General features: G+C 32.3%; 1 protein-coding gene across 1 annotated transcript; it reads left to right on the top strand.

Moving 5' to 3' along the window:
* The first annotated feature begins 10325 nt into the window (after positions 1–10325).
* On the top strand, positions 10326–19135 carry LOC143612248 (uncharacterized). The gene is made up of 4 exons (XM_077086277.1): positions 10326–10922; positions 11028–11450; positions 11547–11655; positions 18483–19135. The coding sequence occupies exons 1-4, from the start codon at positions 10326–10328 to the stop codon at positions 19133–19135; spliced, it is 1782 nt and encodes a 593-aa protein (XP_076942392.1).
* Positions 19136–20193: the final 1058 nt, after the last annotated feature.

The raw sequence follows: 20193 nt of genomic DNA, 5'->3' as shown, positions 1-20193 counted from the left end.
AGAACTAATTGTGTGGATGTAATTAAGCCATACCATTGTTTCATTAAAAAATAAAGAGTAAAGTGCCGTTTTCGTCATTTTTGTTTGGCAAATAATGCGAATTTAGTTCAAAATGTTTATTTTTTGCATATGGATCATCCACGTTTCTCAATTCTTGCCAATTACATCCAAATCACTAACCTCGTTAAATTTAGTCGTTAAGTAAGGGGTATACATGTCTTTTAACTATTTCTTTATTATATGAGTACAGTGCCAAATCGTCCCTGAAGTTTGGTCACATTTGCGAATTTCGTCCAACAATATTTTTTTTCGCAAATAGGCCCTCAATGTTTCCCAACTGTTGTCAATTTCATCCAATTTGTCAACTCGGTCTAAATTCAACGTTAACTCAAGGGTGTTACTGTCTTTTTATATATTTGTTTACATTGTTATTATTATTACGCTGAGCTAAACCCCTTATATGACTAAAACTAAAGAAAAATAAACAAACGCATACTATATTGGATTCAAACATAAGAATCGTGAAGTGTTATATATGTCATCGAACAAACACATAATAATAATAAGAATAATAATAATAATAATAATAATAATAATAATAATAATAATGTAAACGGACATGTAAAAGGAAAGTAACACTCATAAGTTAACGTTGAATTTTGATCGAATTAACAATTTGGACGAAATTGGCAACGATTGGGAAAATCGAGGGTCTACTTGCGAAAAAAATTTTTTTGGACGAAATTCGCAAATATGACCAAACCTCAGGGACGATTTTGGCATTTTACTCATATAATAAAGAAATAGTGAAAAGACATGTCTATCCCTGACTTAACGACTAAATTTAACGAGGTTAGTGATTTGTATGTAATTGGCAAGAATTGAAAACGTGGAGGGTTCATATGCAAAAAATAAACTTTTTAGACTAAATTCACATTATTTGTCAAATCACAAGAACAAAAATAACACTTTACTTAAAAATAAAAAATGAAGTATTGGAAATTGTTTTTTCTCTCTCCTATTCATGAAAACAAAACCTGACATTATCATTCTTTTTAAGTCATTTATTTTTCTCTCTCTTTAATTATTTTTTTCTTATATTTCTTTTTAATTTCTTCAGATTCAAACTTGTTAGATTTGGTAAAATATGAAGACATCAAGTTGTAAGTTTCGGTTATTTTTATATTTTTATTTCTTAATATTTTTACCTCTTAGCCAAAAAAATTAATTTTACTAATTTCTAATGTCAATAATGTGTTTAATTTTCAGCCATAACTTTTAATATCGAGTAACATAAATTCTTATTATCAGTACAGATGTATTTGACTTAATATTAGTCACAAAAATATTTATTTGTGTCATTTTGTATTTTATGTAACTTGTATATTTCTGTAATTTGGTTGATTTTATTAATTTATGTACTTTATGTAATATATGTATTTTGTATTGTGTATTTTATGTGCCTTGTATAGTATATGTAATTGGTAATTTATGTAATTTTGTGTATTTAATGGTTGAGCAATTAATGTAATTTAGGTAGTTGACGTAAATGTTATTTGGGTAATTTATGTAACTTGTGTACTGTGCGGTTAGTTTGGTAATTTGTGTAATGGGGGTACTTTTCGTAATTTGTATTAAACTTTTTTTATTTAATTTTTTATATTATATTTGAGTTCATTTTTCTATCATGTTGCATATGTGTAATCAGGTAAATCGGTTTTTCTATTATTTATAAAAACTAGATATCTGATTTTATTTATAAAAATCAAACTTTTTTATTTGTCATTTAAAATTAAAAAAGAAAATGGTAGTTTGTGGTGTTGAACTTTTACCTAAAAATACCATTTTCTAATTTGATAATGTTGTTTATCTCTTTTCTCTTCTATTTTTTTATTGTGGTTTAATTACAACAAAAAAAAACATAAAATTTAACAAATGCATGGTCAAGAATTAGTTCTTAAAGTTCTTATAACTCAAAATGGTTCTCAAAATATCCTCCTCATATATATATATATATATATGGGGAAAATATAGAATGAAAACCCTATGTAACATCGTTTTTGTTTTTATTTTTTTCACATGTAATATATGTTATATTTAATACAAAACATTGAAAAATAAAAAAAATTGTTTTGCTATTTTTTAACATTTTTTATTAATTTTTATATATGTTTTCAGGAGAGAGAAAAAGTTATATTCATGCTTACATTTTTTATTAACTTTAATTATGGACCACAATAAATTTTAATTAAAAACATGTGGTTGAGAATGAGTTTCTAGAGTTTTCACAACTCAAGTGGGTTTTTATTTTAACCTAACCTTTATATATATATAGGAGAAGTATAGTTTGAAAACCCTCTTGAGTTGAGAAAACCCGTGAAAACCCTATGTAACATCGTTTTTTTTTTGTTTTTTTTGTTACATGTAATATATGTTGTTACATTTAATACAAAATATCGAAACATAAAAAAAAACGTTTTGCTATTTTTTTTATATTTTTTTTAAAATTTTTATATATGTTTTCAGGAAAGAGAAAATGTAAATAAACTTTAACATTTTTTATTAACTTTAATTGTGGACCACAAGATTTAATCTTTAATTAAAAACATGTGGTTGAGAATGAGTTTCTAGAGTTTTCACAACTCAAGTAGTTTTTATTCTAACATAACCCTATATATATATATATATATATATATATATATATATATATGGTTTGGATCAAACACAAATGAAATTGATGTGCTAAACGTGAGAATCAAGTAGAGTAATTATGTAATTAAATCATAGAGTAATTACGTAATTACTCTATGGTGTAATTACATAATTACTCTACTTGTATATTTAATTACTCTACTTGATTCTCATGTTTAGCACGTTAATTTCAATTGTACGTTAACCCTCCCTTATATATATATATATATATATATATATATATATAATTCCGAGATTGAAATTGCCAATAGGAGCGTTCTCGGATATGTTTTTGCGCGCACATATTTTTTTTTGTTTTTCTTTATTAAGTTCAATTTAAAAAAAAAATTATGAATAAATAAAATTAATTTATGTACACATAGTATAGATGTAATACATTTTTCTATATATGTTATGTAATTATTTGTGTTTTACTTTGTTACTTTATAATTAGGATCATTCGGTGTGTTACACAGGCTTTAAAGCTAGTATGTTGATAAAATTCTTAAAAGAGTGATATATTAAACGATTAGGCATGTTTTCAGATAAAAAATGCATCCACTACATTGTAACACAAAACAAGTATCATGCTTGAATGTTGTGTTTTTTTAAACTAAACAAGGGAAGAAATCGAAAAATATTGAATCGAAAATAGGTGAAACTATAAACCGAATACTATTTGATTTTATCGATTCGGTATAGGTATCATTTAAACTCCCGAAAACAAATGGGATTACTATAAAACATAAAATACAAATACTGATACTGATTCCGATCATGTTCGATTGGTAGCGGTTCGATACGAAATTCCTCATCTCTCTCTCAAACCAAACATCTCATTTGAATATAGTGTAATTGCGCATTTGCATACTTTTCTTTATTGGAAAAATATCTATATATCAACTATGAATTTTTAACGGATTGTCTTGCATTAATCGTTTCACACCTTATAGCGGCTTGTCATTGGTTCATGAAAAGACTTGTATTTGTATATCTTCTATGTATCTATAAAGGACCAGAAATACCTTGTTTACGTATCATTGGGAAGTGCATTAACATAAATACGACAGTAAGAAGTGGCAATACAAAAGTATGTAAACTATAAAAACGAGTCAAAGTGGACTGTCCCATACTAGCACTTCCGCGCAATAATTCTACCAAAGGTGATCCTATTACAGGGATAGCGTCAGGTACACCCGTTACAATTTTCACGGCCCAATAACCAATTTGGTCCCAAGGTAAAGAATAACCAGTTACACCAAAAGATGCAGTCAATACAGCCAGAACCACACCTGTAACCCAAGTTAATTCGCGCGGTTTTTTAAATCCACCGGTGAGATATACACGAAATACATGTAGGATCATCATTAGGACCATCATACTTGCCGACCATCGATGAACTGATCGGATTAACCAACCAAAATTAGCTTCAGTCATTATGTATTGAACAGAAGCAAAAGCATCAGTAACGGTCGGACGGTAGTAAAAGGTCATAGCAAATCCTGTAGCCACTTGTACTAAAAAACAAGTAAGCGTAATCCCCCCTAGACAATAAAATATGTTTACATGAGGAGGAACATATTTACTAGTTATATCATCCGCAATCGCCTGAATCTCGAGACGCTCTTCAAACCAATCATAAACTTTATTGAGATAGGTGCGATCCCCCCTCCGAGAACTGTATATGAGACTTTCATCTCGTACAGCTCAAGCAAAAACACCCAAATACTGGTTGGAACGGATATTTAATAGAAAGTTTGAAACTTCTTACTTTCCGATTCAATCTGCTATGAAGATAAGAATAAAAAAAATCTGAAAGTTCTTCTTCTTCTTTGTGGCGATAATATCAAAATTTCAAGTTGGCTCAGTTGTCTTTATCTTGATCCTTACGGGCCTCTTGAATTATCTCTTCCCTATTTTTTTTATTTGATTTGTTTTTGTCTATCATTTTTATTATATTTGTTTTATTTATTATTTATAGGAATTCTCTTGTTAAGACCCATGAATCGATTCAAACCTCAGATTCATACTAGAACCACGATGATTCAATAAAAATACTAAGTTAAGCCCAAAGATTCCCTGAGTAAGAACCATCGGATCATCGCTTATTCCACGAATAGATAATAACCAAAAATCCGAAGAAAGATTTATCTTTGCGTCAAATAAGTATAAAAAGGCTTTTGAAATTTGAAAGAAGAAAAAATTTCGATTTATATTTCTAAATTCTAATTCTTGGAAATTTTTTGGAGTCTGGCTGCGAGGTTTGAATATTAAGTATGAATCATAGTTTAAATATTTCTTAATCTATTTCATATATTCCGTGTTCCAGATACTAGAATAAATATCCGACGAAGGAGAACCATCTCTATCAAGATGACAGACCCATTCTCTGTACTATCAATAGGATCAATTATAACAAGTCACACACTCATATTCCAGAAATACAGAAACAAAGAAATTCCACGATCGAACTACCAAAATCAAATTAGCTAGAAATCCGAGCTCTAAAGGATTCATTTTTTATTTAAAAGCTAGGACTTGGGGGTTCTTATAGATCTAATTCATTGAAATTCCATCCAATAAAACGGAAGAATTATAATTCTCTCAAATAATAGATAGAAATACCGCAAATAGAGCCATTGCGACGCCCATCAAAGGGGTCGTTCCCCACCCAGGAGCTACTTTACCATATTCAGAATTCAAGGGTTTTAATAAAACCCCTACAGTAGTTCGTCTTGGACCAGATTTAGAATCGTTCTCATCAGTTTGTGTAGCCATAAATCCTATTTTATTCATTGAAATATGTTGACTTTGTATACCATCCCATTGTAAATAAACGATCTTATCATAGATCCATTGTGGTCTTGAAATTATATAATAATGGAAACAGCAACCCTAGTCGCCATCTTTATATCATTTGAAAAAATTGAAACCCTTCTTATTGGATGATCGTGAAACTTGCCAAAAATCGAAATTCTTGATCAATGGAGGAACAATATCACCATTTTTGTTCAATAAGATACCAAAGTGGATGATTGACTCATTCCATACTAGAAAGAATCGCAGGAAATCCTTTGATAACACGGATTCCTATTTCTCAATGATATTCCACGATCAATACAATTGGCTGAATCCCGTGAAATCATTTCATAGAAGTTCATTGAGATCTTCTTTTTATAAAGGAAATAAACTTCGATTCTTGAATAATCCACATCACTTCTGCTTCTATTGTAACAAAAGATTCCCCTTTTATGTGGAAAAGGCCCGTATCAATAATTATGATTTTACGTATGGACAATTCCTCAATATCTTGTTCATTCGCAACAAAATATTTTCTTTGTGCGTCGGTAAAAAAACATGCTTTTTAGGGGAGAGATACTATTTCAGTAATCGAGTCACAGGTATCTAACATATTCATACCTAAGGCTTTTCTAACTATTATTCCATGGAAAAACTTGTATAACTATTCCATGGTTTTAACCCAACCAACATTTCAGCTCACTGGTTTTGAATTTTAGAAATATTATTTTGAAAACCAAAGACTTTAGGGCTTGGTCAAGGGACGATTGTGTTTGGTTAACTGCAGTTGACCAAACAAGAACCCTACAATCTTCTGAATTCAAACACACAGTCTCCGGTGGTTTCTAGCCTCTAGTTTTTTTTTTTTCTTTTCTTTCATACGGTTCCTTCAACCCTACACAATTTTATGTTAATTTATTTCGCCTTAATTTGTTGAAAAGTTATATAATCTTTTTCATTATTTTAGCTATAATTTGGCAAATCATTCCACATGATGCTCTTTATATTCTTTTCAAATAAACCAATTGCATATACTAAAAAACCCTCGGAAAATTTGGTTTTGGTAAATAACATAGTTGACTTTGGAGATAAATAGAAACTTATGCAATTAGTATTATATAATTATTTAATAATGGATTTGTGAGACATTCATAACGAGCTAAGACGTGTCCAAAATAAAAATAAGATAAGTGAGATTTCATGCTTAAAATTGTGTGTTTGATATGAAAACTAGGTATAAACCTCGCCGCAGCAATGCGGCGAGTCGATGTGAATTAGACAGTACCGGTTACGTTTATTACGGTACTGAAACTAAAATTCGTTAATGCCAAAATACAACAAATTAAAATATTTAAAATCAAAAAAAAAAACATATCGAAAACAAAAGAGTGGCTAACCAATTGATACATAAATACAATGAGAAAAACTAAGAAAAATTATGTGTCATAAGCGTAAACAAATTGCTGGACTTGGTGGTCTATGTTGGCACACAAATATATAGAAAACTTAACTTAAAAAATGATAGAGCAAGGGCTCGAGCATGCGCATGCGTTAAGAAAACCCAAAGCCTTTTAAATTATTATAACATCCATTGGACTATAACAGTCAAATTATTTTGCAACCCAAACATTTCAAATATACGCATAGACAATTAGCTTTCAATTTCTTTTGATGGCACCGACAAAGTGATTTTTATCTATAGGATAATTAGCTTTCAATTTCTTTTGATGGCACCGACAAAGTGATTTTTATCTATTGGATAATATGTTAAAGAAATTGGATGGGAAATTTTTTTGAGTGACCTAATGTTTTACACTAGGTTTTAGTTCGTTCTATTCTTGCAACAGAATATGATATCATGGAAGATACTAGTTAAAAGTCTTACAAATGTATTTAATGTGTAACTCTCTTATAACTTATTTTTTGGGTTAACTTTATAGAATAATAATAAAATTTTAAAAATGTTTCAATTAATTCTAGGGGTGTTCAGATTTCGATTCGCATTCGAAACATTAGAAATTCGATTCGATTTGATTTGAATTCGATTATTAAGATTCGAATTCGGTTTTAAAAAATTCGAATTCGATTCGATTCGTATTCGAGTATATTAATCGAATACGAATTTATGATTTATTATTCGATTCGAAATTCGAATTCAAATTATATATACATATATATATACATATAATACTTTTTTTATTGTGTCAAATCCATAAATAATAAATGTCTATTACAAATTATTAAACCCAATATGTCATATTATTGTTTCCTAGCCTATACTAATATAAGTGTTATTTATTTCTCGTTTTGAATATTTTGAATTTATACTATTTGTAGTTTAGTTTTGAATTTATTATCATGTGGTATTGTAGTTAATTTAAATTTATATGTTTCTTTTACAACTATGATTATGGTTTTCGAATTTTTGGCATAGGTAAAGTTGAGTTAGATTGTATTTATTCGAATTAAAATCGAATTCGATTCGAATTCGAATTTCAAATACGAATTCGAATCGAATTTCGAATTGGGCATATAACATGAATATGAATACGAATCGAATAGTTCAACTTTTAATCGAATACGAATACCGGCAAAAAAAAACAATTATTCGGATTATTCGATTCGATTTAACTTGAAAATTCGTTATTCGATTCGATGAACACCCCTAATTAATTCACTCAAGTTCAAAAAGTGTTTTAATTAAATCACTTAAATTTCCTTTTTATTTAAATTATAGGTTTTAACATGTTTTTTTTTCAATAAAGAAATCTTTTTATCTTTTATTTTCCTTTCTGATGTTGAGTGAATATAACTACATATATTGCAAATCCCGACCCCACATCTTCTCCTCCATTCCTTTCCTGACACATAAAAACTCGGATGAGTCTCAATTTGAAGATTTAGTGATCGACTAAATTTGAGAAAAAAAATACATAAATAACTTAATTGAAACACTTTTGAAACTTGATTACTATTATGTTATATTTTCTCTTTTCTGAAAGGTATTTTACTATATTACTTCCTACAAATAATATATTTACAGTTAATTACACAAATAGTTAGTGACATCTTCAAAGTCTATAATTTATTCAGAGTTAATTGCACAAATAATTTGTTTGTTTGCTATTTTATAACAAATAACTTCAATTATAAAGTTAGTAAACTTTGTGTTATGTATATAAAAGGTCCCTATTAGTTTAAAACAATTAAAGATTATGCATAACTATAAGTCCAATTTTTTATTGTATAAATCAGAATACTTAACCTCATTAATGAATCATCTCTATGACGTGACAACTGACAACATGTCGTTGAAGATATTTCTTAACAAGATTATAAGTGAAATTAAAGTGTCCAAACAATTAATTTATAGGCCTAAAACTAGAATTATCAAGTCTGGTGGAACTTTGGCCAACCTTGTTACTTGAGGGACCAAACTTGGTCAAGCTAAACCTCAATTTAAAGAGTTGGTCATCCTCTTTGCAAGGCACGTATATCACATCATATTAATTACAAGCCTTTGTGTGTTCCTGAAGGGGTAACAAAGAGCAGGAATGAAACCATGAAAAATCTTCAAGAAATTCATAAAATTGAAACTAAACTCAGTCCCTTTTCATCTTACCATCTCTTTTAGGTGTTGCCTGTTTGGTGTCACAAATAGTGATGAAGCTTGGACTAAGTCATAGGGGTGACCGAAACTACTGAGGGGTGATTGGGATTATACCCATAAAAATTTTCGGAAGAAATCGGGTTTACCCTACGAAGCGAAAAAAATGGTGATGACCGGGAATACCCCGCCCCCTTTAAAGCTACACACCTGGTCACAAACTTTTCTTTGGTAAAGCTTGAAAGCTCAAATTATGGAAATCTTAATATATATGGGATTTGGGTATAAATGTTCGTAACTTAAAGCATGATCATAGTGCCAAAAATTGGAACTTAGGTATATGAATGTTCTTGCCATTTTTTTTGGGTGAATCTTGATCCAAAGAGGAATATTCTATAAAATGTTGTTTTGATCATAATTGCCACTTGAAAAATGTGAGCGCATACGTTGAAATCATCAACATATGCGGTGCATATGTTATGTGCCCAACATATGCGCCGCATATGTTAGTGTATATATGGTTTGTTTTCATTTGTATGTAACTTTTGATTCCAGAGCAATAAATTTTCTCTCTTCTCTGCATTTCTTTCTTTTCTTTCGTGTTATCGTTTATACGATTACATGTATCAGAGCATGATTATTAAGGCCTGCTCTTCAAATTAAACCAGATTTTCATTTTTCTGGTTTTCTTTCTTTGTTAGCTGTTTTCTCTGGATTCTTGATCTTTTGATCAATATTCAGGTTGTTACTCTTTTTTAGCTGGTTTTCTTCTCTTTTCTTCCGTAAATTCCTTCTTTTTCATCTCTTTTGTCTCTTTCTCGGGTTTTCAACCGTCAAAATTTCTTTAAACTTTCACCAATTGTTCCTTATACTTTCGTGTTAAACCCTACAAAGTTTCATCCTCAAAATCCAATCCAAAATGTCAATATTTGTTTCTATTCATTCCAGCATATGTCTACATATCCAACATATGCGCCGCATATGTTATGCGGTGCATAAGTCTCTTTGTCTTGATACTTAACGCATAAGTCTCTTTGTTCTTTGTCTTTTGTTCGTTCTTGATACTCAGCGCATAAGTCTCCTTTATGGAAGTCCCTAACACTTCTTTTGCTCAAAATCTCGGGATTGATTCGTCTAATCCCCTTTATCTTCATCCATTCGATCATCCTGGCATGATTCTGGTCTCGAAAGTTTTGATGGGAATGATTATGGAGCCTGGAAACGAGCAATGTCTATTGCTCTTTCCGCTAAGAACAAACTTGGGTTCATTAATAACACCGTCCCTATGCCGGCTAATCAAGCACATCTTGCCCTTTGGCAAAGGTGTAATGATATGGTGATATCTTGGATTCTCAACACTCTTAATCACAATATTCGTGATAGTGTTCTGTATGCTGAAACAACTCAAACTCTTTGGAACGAGCTTAACTCTAGATATGGACAAGCAAGTGGTGCTAGAGTCTATCAACTTCAAAAGAATCTTTGTCAAATCTCCCAAGGAAGTAGTGACATTGCTACTTATTTTGCTAAGATGAAGTACCATTGGGACGAGTTGAATGCTGTCAATTCCATTCCTTCTTGCACATGTGGGGCTGCTCATGCTTTTGCCAAAAGAGAGGAAGATCAAAGGTTAATTCAGTTTCTTGTTGGACTGAATCCAAATTATGACATGATCAGAAGCAATATTTTGATGATGCAGCCTCTTCCCTCTATCGATCGTGTTTATGGAATCGTGATACAAGATGAAAAACAGAGAGAAATTCACACCACCACCATTGATTTCATCGCATCCTCTGCTTCTATGCATGTTAATACTGGAGGACCGGTCAGTGGTGGAACTAGAGAAAATAGAAGAACTCTGGTGTGTATTCACTGTAAAGGAATGGGCATTCGATGAGCAAAATACTATAAGTTGATCGGTTTTCCAAAGAACTATAAATTTGCTAAAGGAAAGAAGTTTGCTAATCTTGCTGAAGAACAAGGACAAAGTGATCAAAAACATTCTGATCAGCAAGGAATAACTCAACAACAGTATCATGACTTGATGGTTTTGTTGCAACAAAACAAACTCCAACCTGGGATTTCTAATGCTTTTGCTGCTAACAACGCTACAACCATCAATTATGATTCTTTCCGAGGTATCATGTCTTGTAATTCTTCTAAATCTTCTTCGAAATGGATTATTGAAACTGGTGCAAATGATCATATGTGTCATGATCAAAATTTGTTTTCAAGCATTTTCTTTATACAAAATCCAATTTGCATAACTCTTCCTAATGGCACCAGTGTTACTGTTCATCAGTATGGGATTGTTCCTTTAACTGATAAACTTTCTTTGTCCAAAGTTCTTTTGGTACCACATTTTAAAAATAATCTTCTTTCTGTTTCAAGATTATGTTCTGATACTGATGGTACTGTTCTTTTCTCTAAACACAATTGTGTTTTACAGGCCTCTTTTCTGAAGAGCCATCTGGTTCTTGATGAAATGCTCAATGAACTTTATCTTCTTGAAGCCACCAAAACTTTTGCTACTAATTCTTTTATTTTCAATAAATCTTGTAACTCTGCTGTAACCATTGAAACTTGGCATAATTGTCTAGGACATTTGCTAGTTTACAAATTGAAACAATTATCTTTCATTTCTAATTCATCTTTCAAGTCTATTGAGCATTGTGATATTTGTCCTAAGGCAAGACAACATAAATTGCCTTTTCCTGTTAGCTCGATGTAACACCCACAAAAATTTCATTTAAATTTGATAAATTTATAAAGTTAAAGGATGAAAAATATTTATAAAATAAGTAATAGGAAGAAATGAGAGAAAGAAAAGAAAGCATTATATGTTAAAGGAATAAGGAAGGAAACTCCATCCCACATGAAAAGTGGGAAAGAAATGAAAGCACTTTATAAGGAAGGAGTTTTCCTTGACAATGTTCTTGTATGGCTAACCACTCTCACTAGTCCTGGCGGAGGGTGCGAAGCACCCGACGCGCACGGACACGGACTCGGACTCGGGCGATGGGCGTAATGTGGTGTTTTGATGGCTCCCTTTGCACTTCGCATGCTCGCATCGCCGCGAGCCGCATAAGGGCCGCTTTAGTATTTTTGGAAAATGGAAGTATGACCAAGAAGTGACAAGCTATCAAAGACTAGGGGCTAAAAATGAAAAATTGATTCCAGGAACCCATCGCGCTACGCGATGAGCCCATAAACATGACCATTGCGCTACGCGATGGAGTCTTATGACTCATCAAACACGTGTCGCGACAGGGAGACACGTGGCAGACGCTAGGGCTGAGTCAGCAGCCACGTGTCATGCCCCCGACATCGCGCTACGCGATGCCCAAGGTGAAGGGGCCATCGCGCTACGCGATGGTACCCAAACTCAGCTATAAAAGTGAGGGTTCACGGCATTTCATCTCACACCACAAATCACACACTTTTACACACACTTAGCCTCGGTTTGCATGCCGGTCTCGTGGAACGTGCCAAGCTCTGAAGCTTTGACAGTTTAAGCTCTAGTTCGTGATATAGAGTAGAAGTGTTGCTCGATCAGTCATAGGCATTTAATTTCAAATACCCGTGCGAGGTAGGGGTTCTGATTAAATTATTATTTTATTATTATTATAATAGCTTAGACCATAGTTGGGGGTATAGCCTGAACCTTGATTACTGATAAGCATAATATATCTTTTCATAAGTAAAGGTTATAGTCAAAGTTGTTTTCTTTGTGATTAAGAAATGTAAGAAATAAAATAATATTTCTTTATGATTAAGAAATATATGCAAAGGTTATAGTTAAATTAAAGTTTCTTCTTGAAGAAGAAACCCAATATAGATGTTTCTTCCTGAAGAAGAAACATAGTATATGATTAATGAATAGACAAATGGACTAAAGGTCCAAATGTTTTATAGAAGAAATGATTGTCAAGGTTAAAGCTATACGAAACAGACTATAGGTCTGAAGCTAGATCGTTGATCTAGATATTTATACAAAGGTTGTTCTCGTACTATAGGTCCGAGATAGAAAGAATGCATAAATCAGTAAGATATACTGATCAAGAATAAAGGTGAATACGTCCAATCCTTTTATAGTGTGAAATGTTTTATGACGTGAATACGTGTATGTACTGTCTTTTTGAAAGATATTTACTCTTGTAAACTATGGGCTGTTATCAATAGGTAAAAGAGCCAGAAAAGATTTTATATAAGGATTTGTACGAATCCTCTATATTTATGAAATGTTTACTCTTATAAACTATGGACTGTTATCCATATGTAAAGAGTTATGAAAGTATTTGCATGAGGGTTGGTTCAAATCCTCTAAAAACATTTTGATACAAGGTAGTACTAAACACTCAGGCTAAAATACATGTGTCTGGATCCTTACATATCTGTAGTGGGCACACTACAGACATGACCATGAGGCAAGTGACTGTCTCTAGGGCGAGTGAAGTCCAATTATGTGGTCTATGGGTATTTTTAGTTCCGATGAGATGGGATTGAGACCCACTGAGTCGTTGAACGCTATTGGTGTTGTATCATAATGAAGGTAACTTTGTATTAATGGATATGGTAATGTTATGATAAATTGTAAAAAAAACTTTTATTGAGTCAGCGTTATTCACCAGCACATAGCTGACGTATTTTCCCCCACATTTTAGTGAAACAGTAAAGGTTAGAACAGACAATGTAACATTCGTTATTTTCAAACCCGAAAACCCGACCTATTTCGAATTTTTCGGTTTTTGTTTATAAAGGATATATATAAATATATATTCTCAAGTTTCATTTCGATATATTATCATTTATTATTATGTGATTTTCCCGACGTTTGATGTTCAATACTCGTTCATTTATTTTCTATCTTGGATTTATTTATAAAACTTCAAGTTTGATCGTTAAAACGAACTTCTCGGGTTAAACGCATAAATATCCAAAATCATGATTATTTAACTTAAAATATAACATCCTCAAAGTTTAGGGTTCATTTCTGTAATTTGTAATTTAACTTAAGTTTAAAAAGAATCTAATACTTGAGGGGTATAAAGTATAAATAAGTATTTAAATTATATTATTTAACCCAAACCACCCTCCTAGACCCCAGTCTTTCCGGCGACGGAAACCGACGGCTTCGGCGACCTCATTTCTAGCCGTATTCCACGCGTTTTAACCCAATTAATCCTCCAAACGGCTTTAGTCATCGATATTAAATGTCAATCAACTAATTAATTGTATATTAGCATCCGTATCACGCGTTTTAAGCCAATTAACTCTAAACCCGTTAATATAATATTATTATATCATTCGTTAATCTTTATAATACAACTACGTAAAGTTTCGAGATAAAACTTGTACCCTTAAAAATTCGTATTTCATAAATATTAAAGTTCGCATATTAATAATTAAGTTATTAATTAAATAATATTTAAATAATATATTTCGTTAGAATCATTAAAACTAATTTATGTTTCCGTTACTTTAATAATTTGATCATAATTCGTTACACCGCTAAAATAAGTTTATTCCGATACTTTACAATAAATCACTTAGATTCAATTCGTAAGCTTAAACCGTTAAACTTATAATTCGTAAACATTAACTCGTTAGCTTTAAATTCGTTAACTATAATTCTTTAGCTTTAATCCAATAATAGTTATTCGAGATAAAATCCCTATTTAAAATCCGTACCTCGAAATTATCGTGACTTTCATATTAATGTTGAAGTTATAATATTAATCGTTAAAACCCGTTTAAGTTAAAAATGCCATAAAATGCGAATAATGCTTAATCCTAAAATTTAATTATAACTTTATGAATTCCGTTAGTTAGATTTCGTTTTGTTTCAATTATAGTTCGAGAAGTTCGGTTGCTTCGGTCTTGTTATCATGCTTACGGTTTTATTACAAGTTTTATCATCAATCTCTAAGGTGAGTTTTTCACCACCCCTTTTTAATGTTTTATTGTTTTGGGGTAGCATATGTATCCAAATTAAAATTCAAGTATTGATTTCTTCTATTACAAAACTACAATTCGTATATGGACTTGTGTGTTACTTGTATTACTTGCACGAATATTACTTGCACGTTGGGAAGCCTCATTAACTATGATCATACGCCCCCCTTTGCACTCCGGTCCATTTGCATCGAGTGGAAAAGGGTCTCATTATCCAAGTACGTTGGTTGTTACCAATTGGAAAGGACATTACTTGCGCGATTACCCAAGTACGTTGGTTGTTACCAATTGGAAATGGCTTACTTGCTCGTTTATTACATGTTTATGAATTGTATGGTTTTTATGTATGTATAGAAAACTGTGGGAACTCACCAGCTATGTTCATAGCTTACTTTATTTTATACATATGTTACAGGTGTAAAGATACGAAGATGAAAGTTAGAAGACACATAAGACACATAGCATGCCTATAGGATATTCAAAGAACAACTTATCATTTTATTGTTTCAACTTGTATTATTTGATAAACTTGTGTTACATGATGATTTAAATGAAATAATGCTTTTATGGTACCTTAATAGTGTCACGTGTGTTTGAGCAATCTGTACGTCACACTCAGGCATTTCCGCATTAGCCGGGGTGTTATAGACAAGCAAGACGGATTAGAAGATTGGGGACATAGTCATTAGAGGTGATCTGATGGCTCATATATTTTAATTAAAATATTGTGAAGAATCATATTTTAAAATGATAGGTATTTGAAATATCAAAACGGGTATTCAATTCGCGAGATTTCAAAATAATGATATTTTATTCGAAAAGACTTCCAGCAAAAGAACATAACTCTGATATATTTACAAAACAGGTACCAACTAGTGGTGAGACGCCTAGGCCCTAAGTCGGGGTGTGACACTCTACATCTACTAGCAAAATTTTTGAGCTAATTCATATTGATGTTTGGGGGCCTTATCATATAGCTACTTATAATGGCTTAAGATATTTTTTAACCATTGTGGATGATTATAGCAGAACCACTTGGACAAATTTACTTTCCACTAAAAGCAATGCTTTTCCTATTCTTCAATCTTTCATTGAAATGGCTAGCAATAAATTTGGCACCACTGTCAAATACATTCGATCTGATAATGCTTTTGACTAGGGACTGGACTAGTTCAACGTGCTTACTTATTACGTAAAGGCATTATTCATCAGACGACTTGTGTTGCTGTTCCTCAACAAAATGGTGTTGTTGAACGAAAGCATAAACATTTGCTTGAAACATCGAGAGCCTTAATGTTTCAATATATACTTCTTGTTCAGTTTTGGGGTGACTGTGTTTTAACAGCTACACATTTAATCAATCGATTTCCCACTAAGATCCTTAACAATAAAACCCCATATGAGGTCTTAACAAGAAAACTTCCTTCCTATGTTCACATGAAGTCTTTTGGTTGCCTTACTTACGCTTCTACTTTGAGTCATAGAAGAGACAAATTCAAATCACGATCTGTTCCTTGTATTTTCCTGTGATATCCTCTTGGTAAAAAGGCTTATTGTATTTATGATCTTGACACAAATAAGATCATCATATCAAGAGATGTCGTTTTCTTTGAAGCTTTATTCCCTTCAATCACAAACTCCAAAGAAAGATTTATTTTTCCATCCATTGATATCATCAATCAATTCTTTGATGATCCTTCCTCTGCTTCCGCTTCTAATTCGATTCCCGATTTCATTCCTGTAACATCTCGGATTTTTCGTATTTGTTTAAACCGATTCGGAAACGTAATTCGGATCTTTCGAACTATTTAAAACTTGTATTTATTAGTATTTAACTTGGTTTAACTTATTTTATAATTTCATAACTTTCAATTATGCCAAATAATCCTTAGAAACCTTTCAAATCGCTTAAAACGGCTAAAAATCGCAGTTTTGGGAACTACAGGGACTATTTTTGTCAATTCTTTCATATTTTCGATTAAATTAACGAAACTTAAGCTTCAAGATATGCCAACTAATTATATAAAATATTCAAATTTTGTTTTATTACTGTCCAAACCGAATCTTTTAAGTTATTAAACCTGATTTTGTCATTTATTTAATTATTCGACTTCCTAAAATAACTATTTCCTAATAAACAAGCCTTAACCCTTAATATGTAAACAAGACATATCATAAAACAAGGCATTACTTCAATACCAGCCAACACATCTAAAATCCACGAAATTTACCTTTCACCATTGTCGGTTTCTTTAATTTCTTCCAGTTCTTCAAGCCTTCGTTGACTTTTAAGCTTTAAGACCCTTTGACCTCGATTATCTCTTGTTTCATTCATAGTTAGAGTAAGTTATCTTCTTCAATATTGTAGATTTTTATCTGTAGAACAAAAGCCCTCAATCAATTTTGCCGATTGAGGGAGTCTCGGTGGTCAGTTGGACTCAAACCCGTTTAAGGGCATAATAGTCAACAAGTTTGACTTAACATTTTCTCATACTTCTGGTCGGATTCAACGTTCGGTCCAGAAGACTTTTATTCTCGTAACAAAATTTTAAGGCTACTGAACAAAACCCGACTTCCGACTCGCTGTTCGGATTCTGGTCAGTACCAGCTCGCTTAAATCTTAAAACAAACATAACTTGAGTTCTAAATGCCCGTTTGGATTGATTCCAGCGGCCACGAGTTCCTTTTTTACTTATATTATCATATCTCAAAGATTCAGGTTCTGATAGGTTATCTCGTTTGACGCGTATTGGACAACTCGCTTATTCGTTGACTCGTTTATTCTTAATTATACTCACTTGTCGTTAATCTAAGGTGAGTTTATCATTCCCCTATTTTACTCATTTTTTCTAAATGTTTTGGGGACATATGCGTACGTATTCGTATTTCATACTATATATATATATTCAAACAAATGCATACGTGTTATTGCGAGTGATTTAATCAAACATACGTGCTACTTACTTACTTGTGTTACCAGTCAATCAATTGTATATTGGGATTACTATTCAATCAATCATATAGCGGGTGTTCCTGTTGGTGACCAATGCCTGATTCGCTTGGCAACGGTCCACATACTTGTTTGTGTTTTAATTATATTTACCGCACTTATCATGTCATGCTTATTTATATTGTTGTGTCGAAACCGGTGATATTTTCACTCAAATTTATGTTGGCAAAAATCCATTTTATATGCACATGCAGGTTGCTTGTATTGAAGATTGAAGTTTTGGACATGTAGACAAGACCTTAGGAGATAATAAAGTTAACCTTTATTTGAGTTTATATTTGTATATTTAAATTGTTTATTGTATTTGGATATTGTGTGTATAATTGAAATAAAATAATTAATTAGATATTGTCACATTTATATTATGATAGTATCTTCAAGCTGTGAGCAATCGGATCATGCCCCGACATTCCGCCTTAGGTTGGGGTGTGACAATTCCTAATTCTTCTGTTGCTTCTAATATTCATGTTCCTTCTTCTAATGATTCGACCGTTAGAAGGTCTTCCAGAATTTATGTTCCTCCTTCTTATTTGAATGATCATGTCTATAATCATTCTGATTCTTCTTATCATTGCTTTCACACTGTCACTAATTCGTGCTCCTCTTCTGTGTCTTGTTCTTCTTCTCAACTCTTTCCTTCTAGTCAAACTCTCATCACAGCTATCTCTAAATTACATGAGCCTACTTCGTACAAAGAATCTGCAACTATTCCTGCATGGCAAGATGCCATGAAAGCACAGTTTCAGGCTCTTGAGAATACTAATACTTGGGTTGTTGTTGATCTTCCTTCTGGAAAGAAGGCTATTAAGAGCAAATTGGTGTTTAAAATTAAACAACAAGCAGATGGCACTGTTGAACGTTGTAAAGCACGTTTAGTGGTCAGAGGAGATACTCAAAACGAAGGGATTGATTATAATGAGACTTTTTCTCCTGTTATTAAGATGACCAACATTCGAAGTCTAGTTGCTGTGGCTACCAAACGAAGTTGGCCTCTTTTTCAGCTTGATGTAAATAATGCTTTCTTCATGGGGATTTGGATGAAGACATTTATATGCTACCACCGCATGGGATGAAGACATTTTTTGGATTTTTCCTTCAAGATTAAAGATCTGGGGACACTCAATTATTTTATAGGGATGGAGGTTCTTTATACCTCTAAAGGTGTCATCATGTGTCAATGTAAATTTGCCAAAGACATGCTTGCAAAATTTGACACTTCTAATCTTCCTATCACCGATTCTCCTTTACCTCATCATTTACGGCTACAAGTTCATGACGGTCTTGTTATTACTGAACCTTTACAATACAGAAAACTTGTTGGTAAACTCAATTATCTTACCCACACAAGACCTGATATTGCATTTGCTGTTCATTTCTTAAGTCAATTCATGCAAGATCCGAGGCTTCCTCATTGGAATGCGGCTCTTCATACTCTTTCTTATGTGAAGGGAACTTTATCTCAGGGGTTATTTTTCAACAACAATTCATCTTTTGAATTACAGACTTTCTGTGATTCAGATTGGGCGGCATGTCCTAATACAAGAAGATTAGTCAGTGGGTTTTATGTTTCTCTTGGAGGTTCTCCAATTTCTTGGAAGTCTAAGAAACAGTCCACTATTTCCTTAAGTTCTGCTGAGGCTGAGTATCGTTCACTTCGTCATGTTACAGCTGAGCTTGCATGGTTAACTAGACTCCTTACTGAGTTTAATGTTCCTAACGTTTCTCCGGTTAATCTTAAGTGTGACAGCCAAGATGCAATTTACATCGCCAAGAATCTGGTCTTTCATGAACGAACAAAGCATATCGAAATTGATTGCCATTTTGTTCGAGAGAAATTACAAGAGGGTCTCATCAATTTGATACATATGACCAGCTTGCAGATTTATTCACCAAGAGCTTACCAGGGCCTCATTTTCATGAGCTTTTGCACAAGTTGGGGTTTTCTCAACCTCTAACTTGAGGGGGGGGGGGGGGGGGTGTGAGCGCATATGTTATGTGCCCAACATATGCGCCACATATGTTAGTATATATATAGTTTGTTTGTTTTCATTTGTATGTAACTTTTGATTCCAGAGCAATACATTTTCTCTCTTCTCTGCATTTCTTTCTTTTCTTTCGTGTTATCGTTTAT

Source organism: Bidens hawaiensis, unplaced genomic scaffold (assembly GCF_021521415.1).
Source record: "Bidens hawaiensis isolate Kalapana, Puna unplaced genomic scaffold, B.hawaiensis_p1.1 tig00034038_1, whole genome shotgun sequence".
Lineage (NCBI taxonomy): Eukaryota > Viridiplantae > Streptophyta > Magnoliopsida > Asterales > Asteraceae > Bidens > Bidens hawaiensis.
The sequence above is the reverse complement of the archived record's forward strand: the minus strand, read 5'-3'. Positions and strand labels throughout refer to the sequence as shown.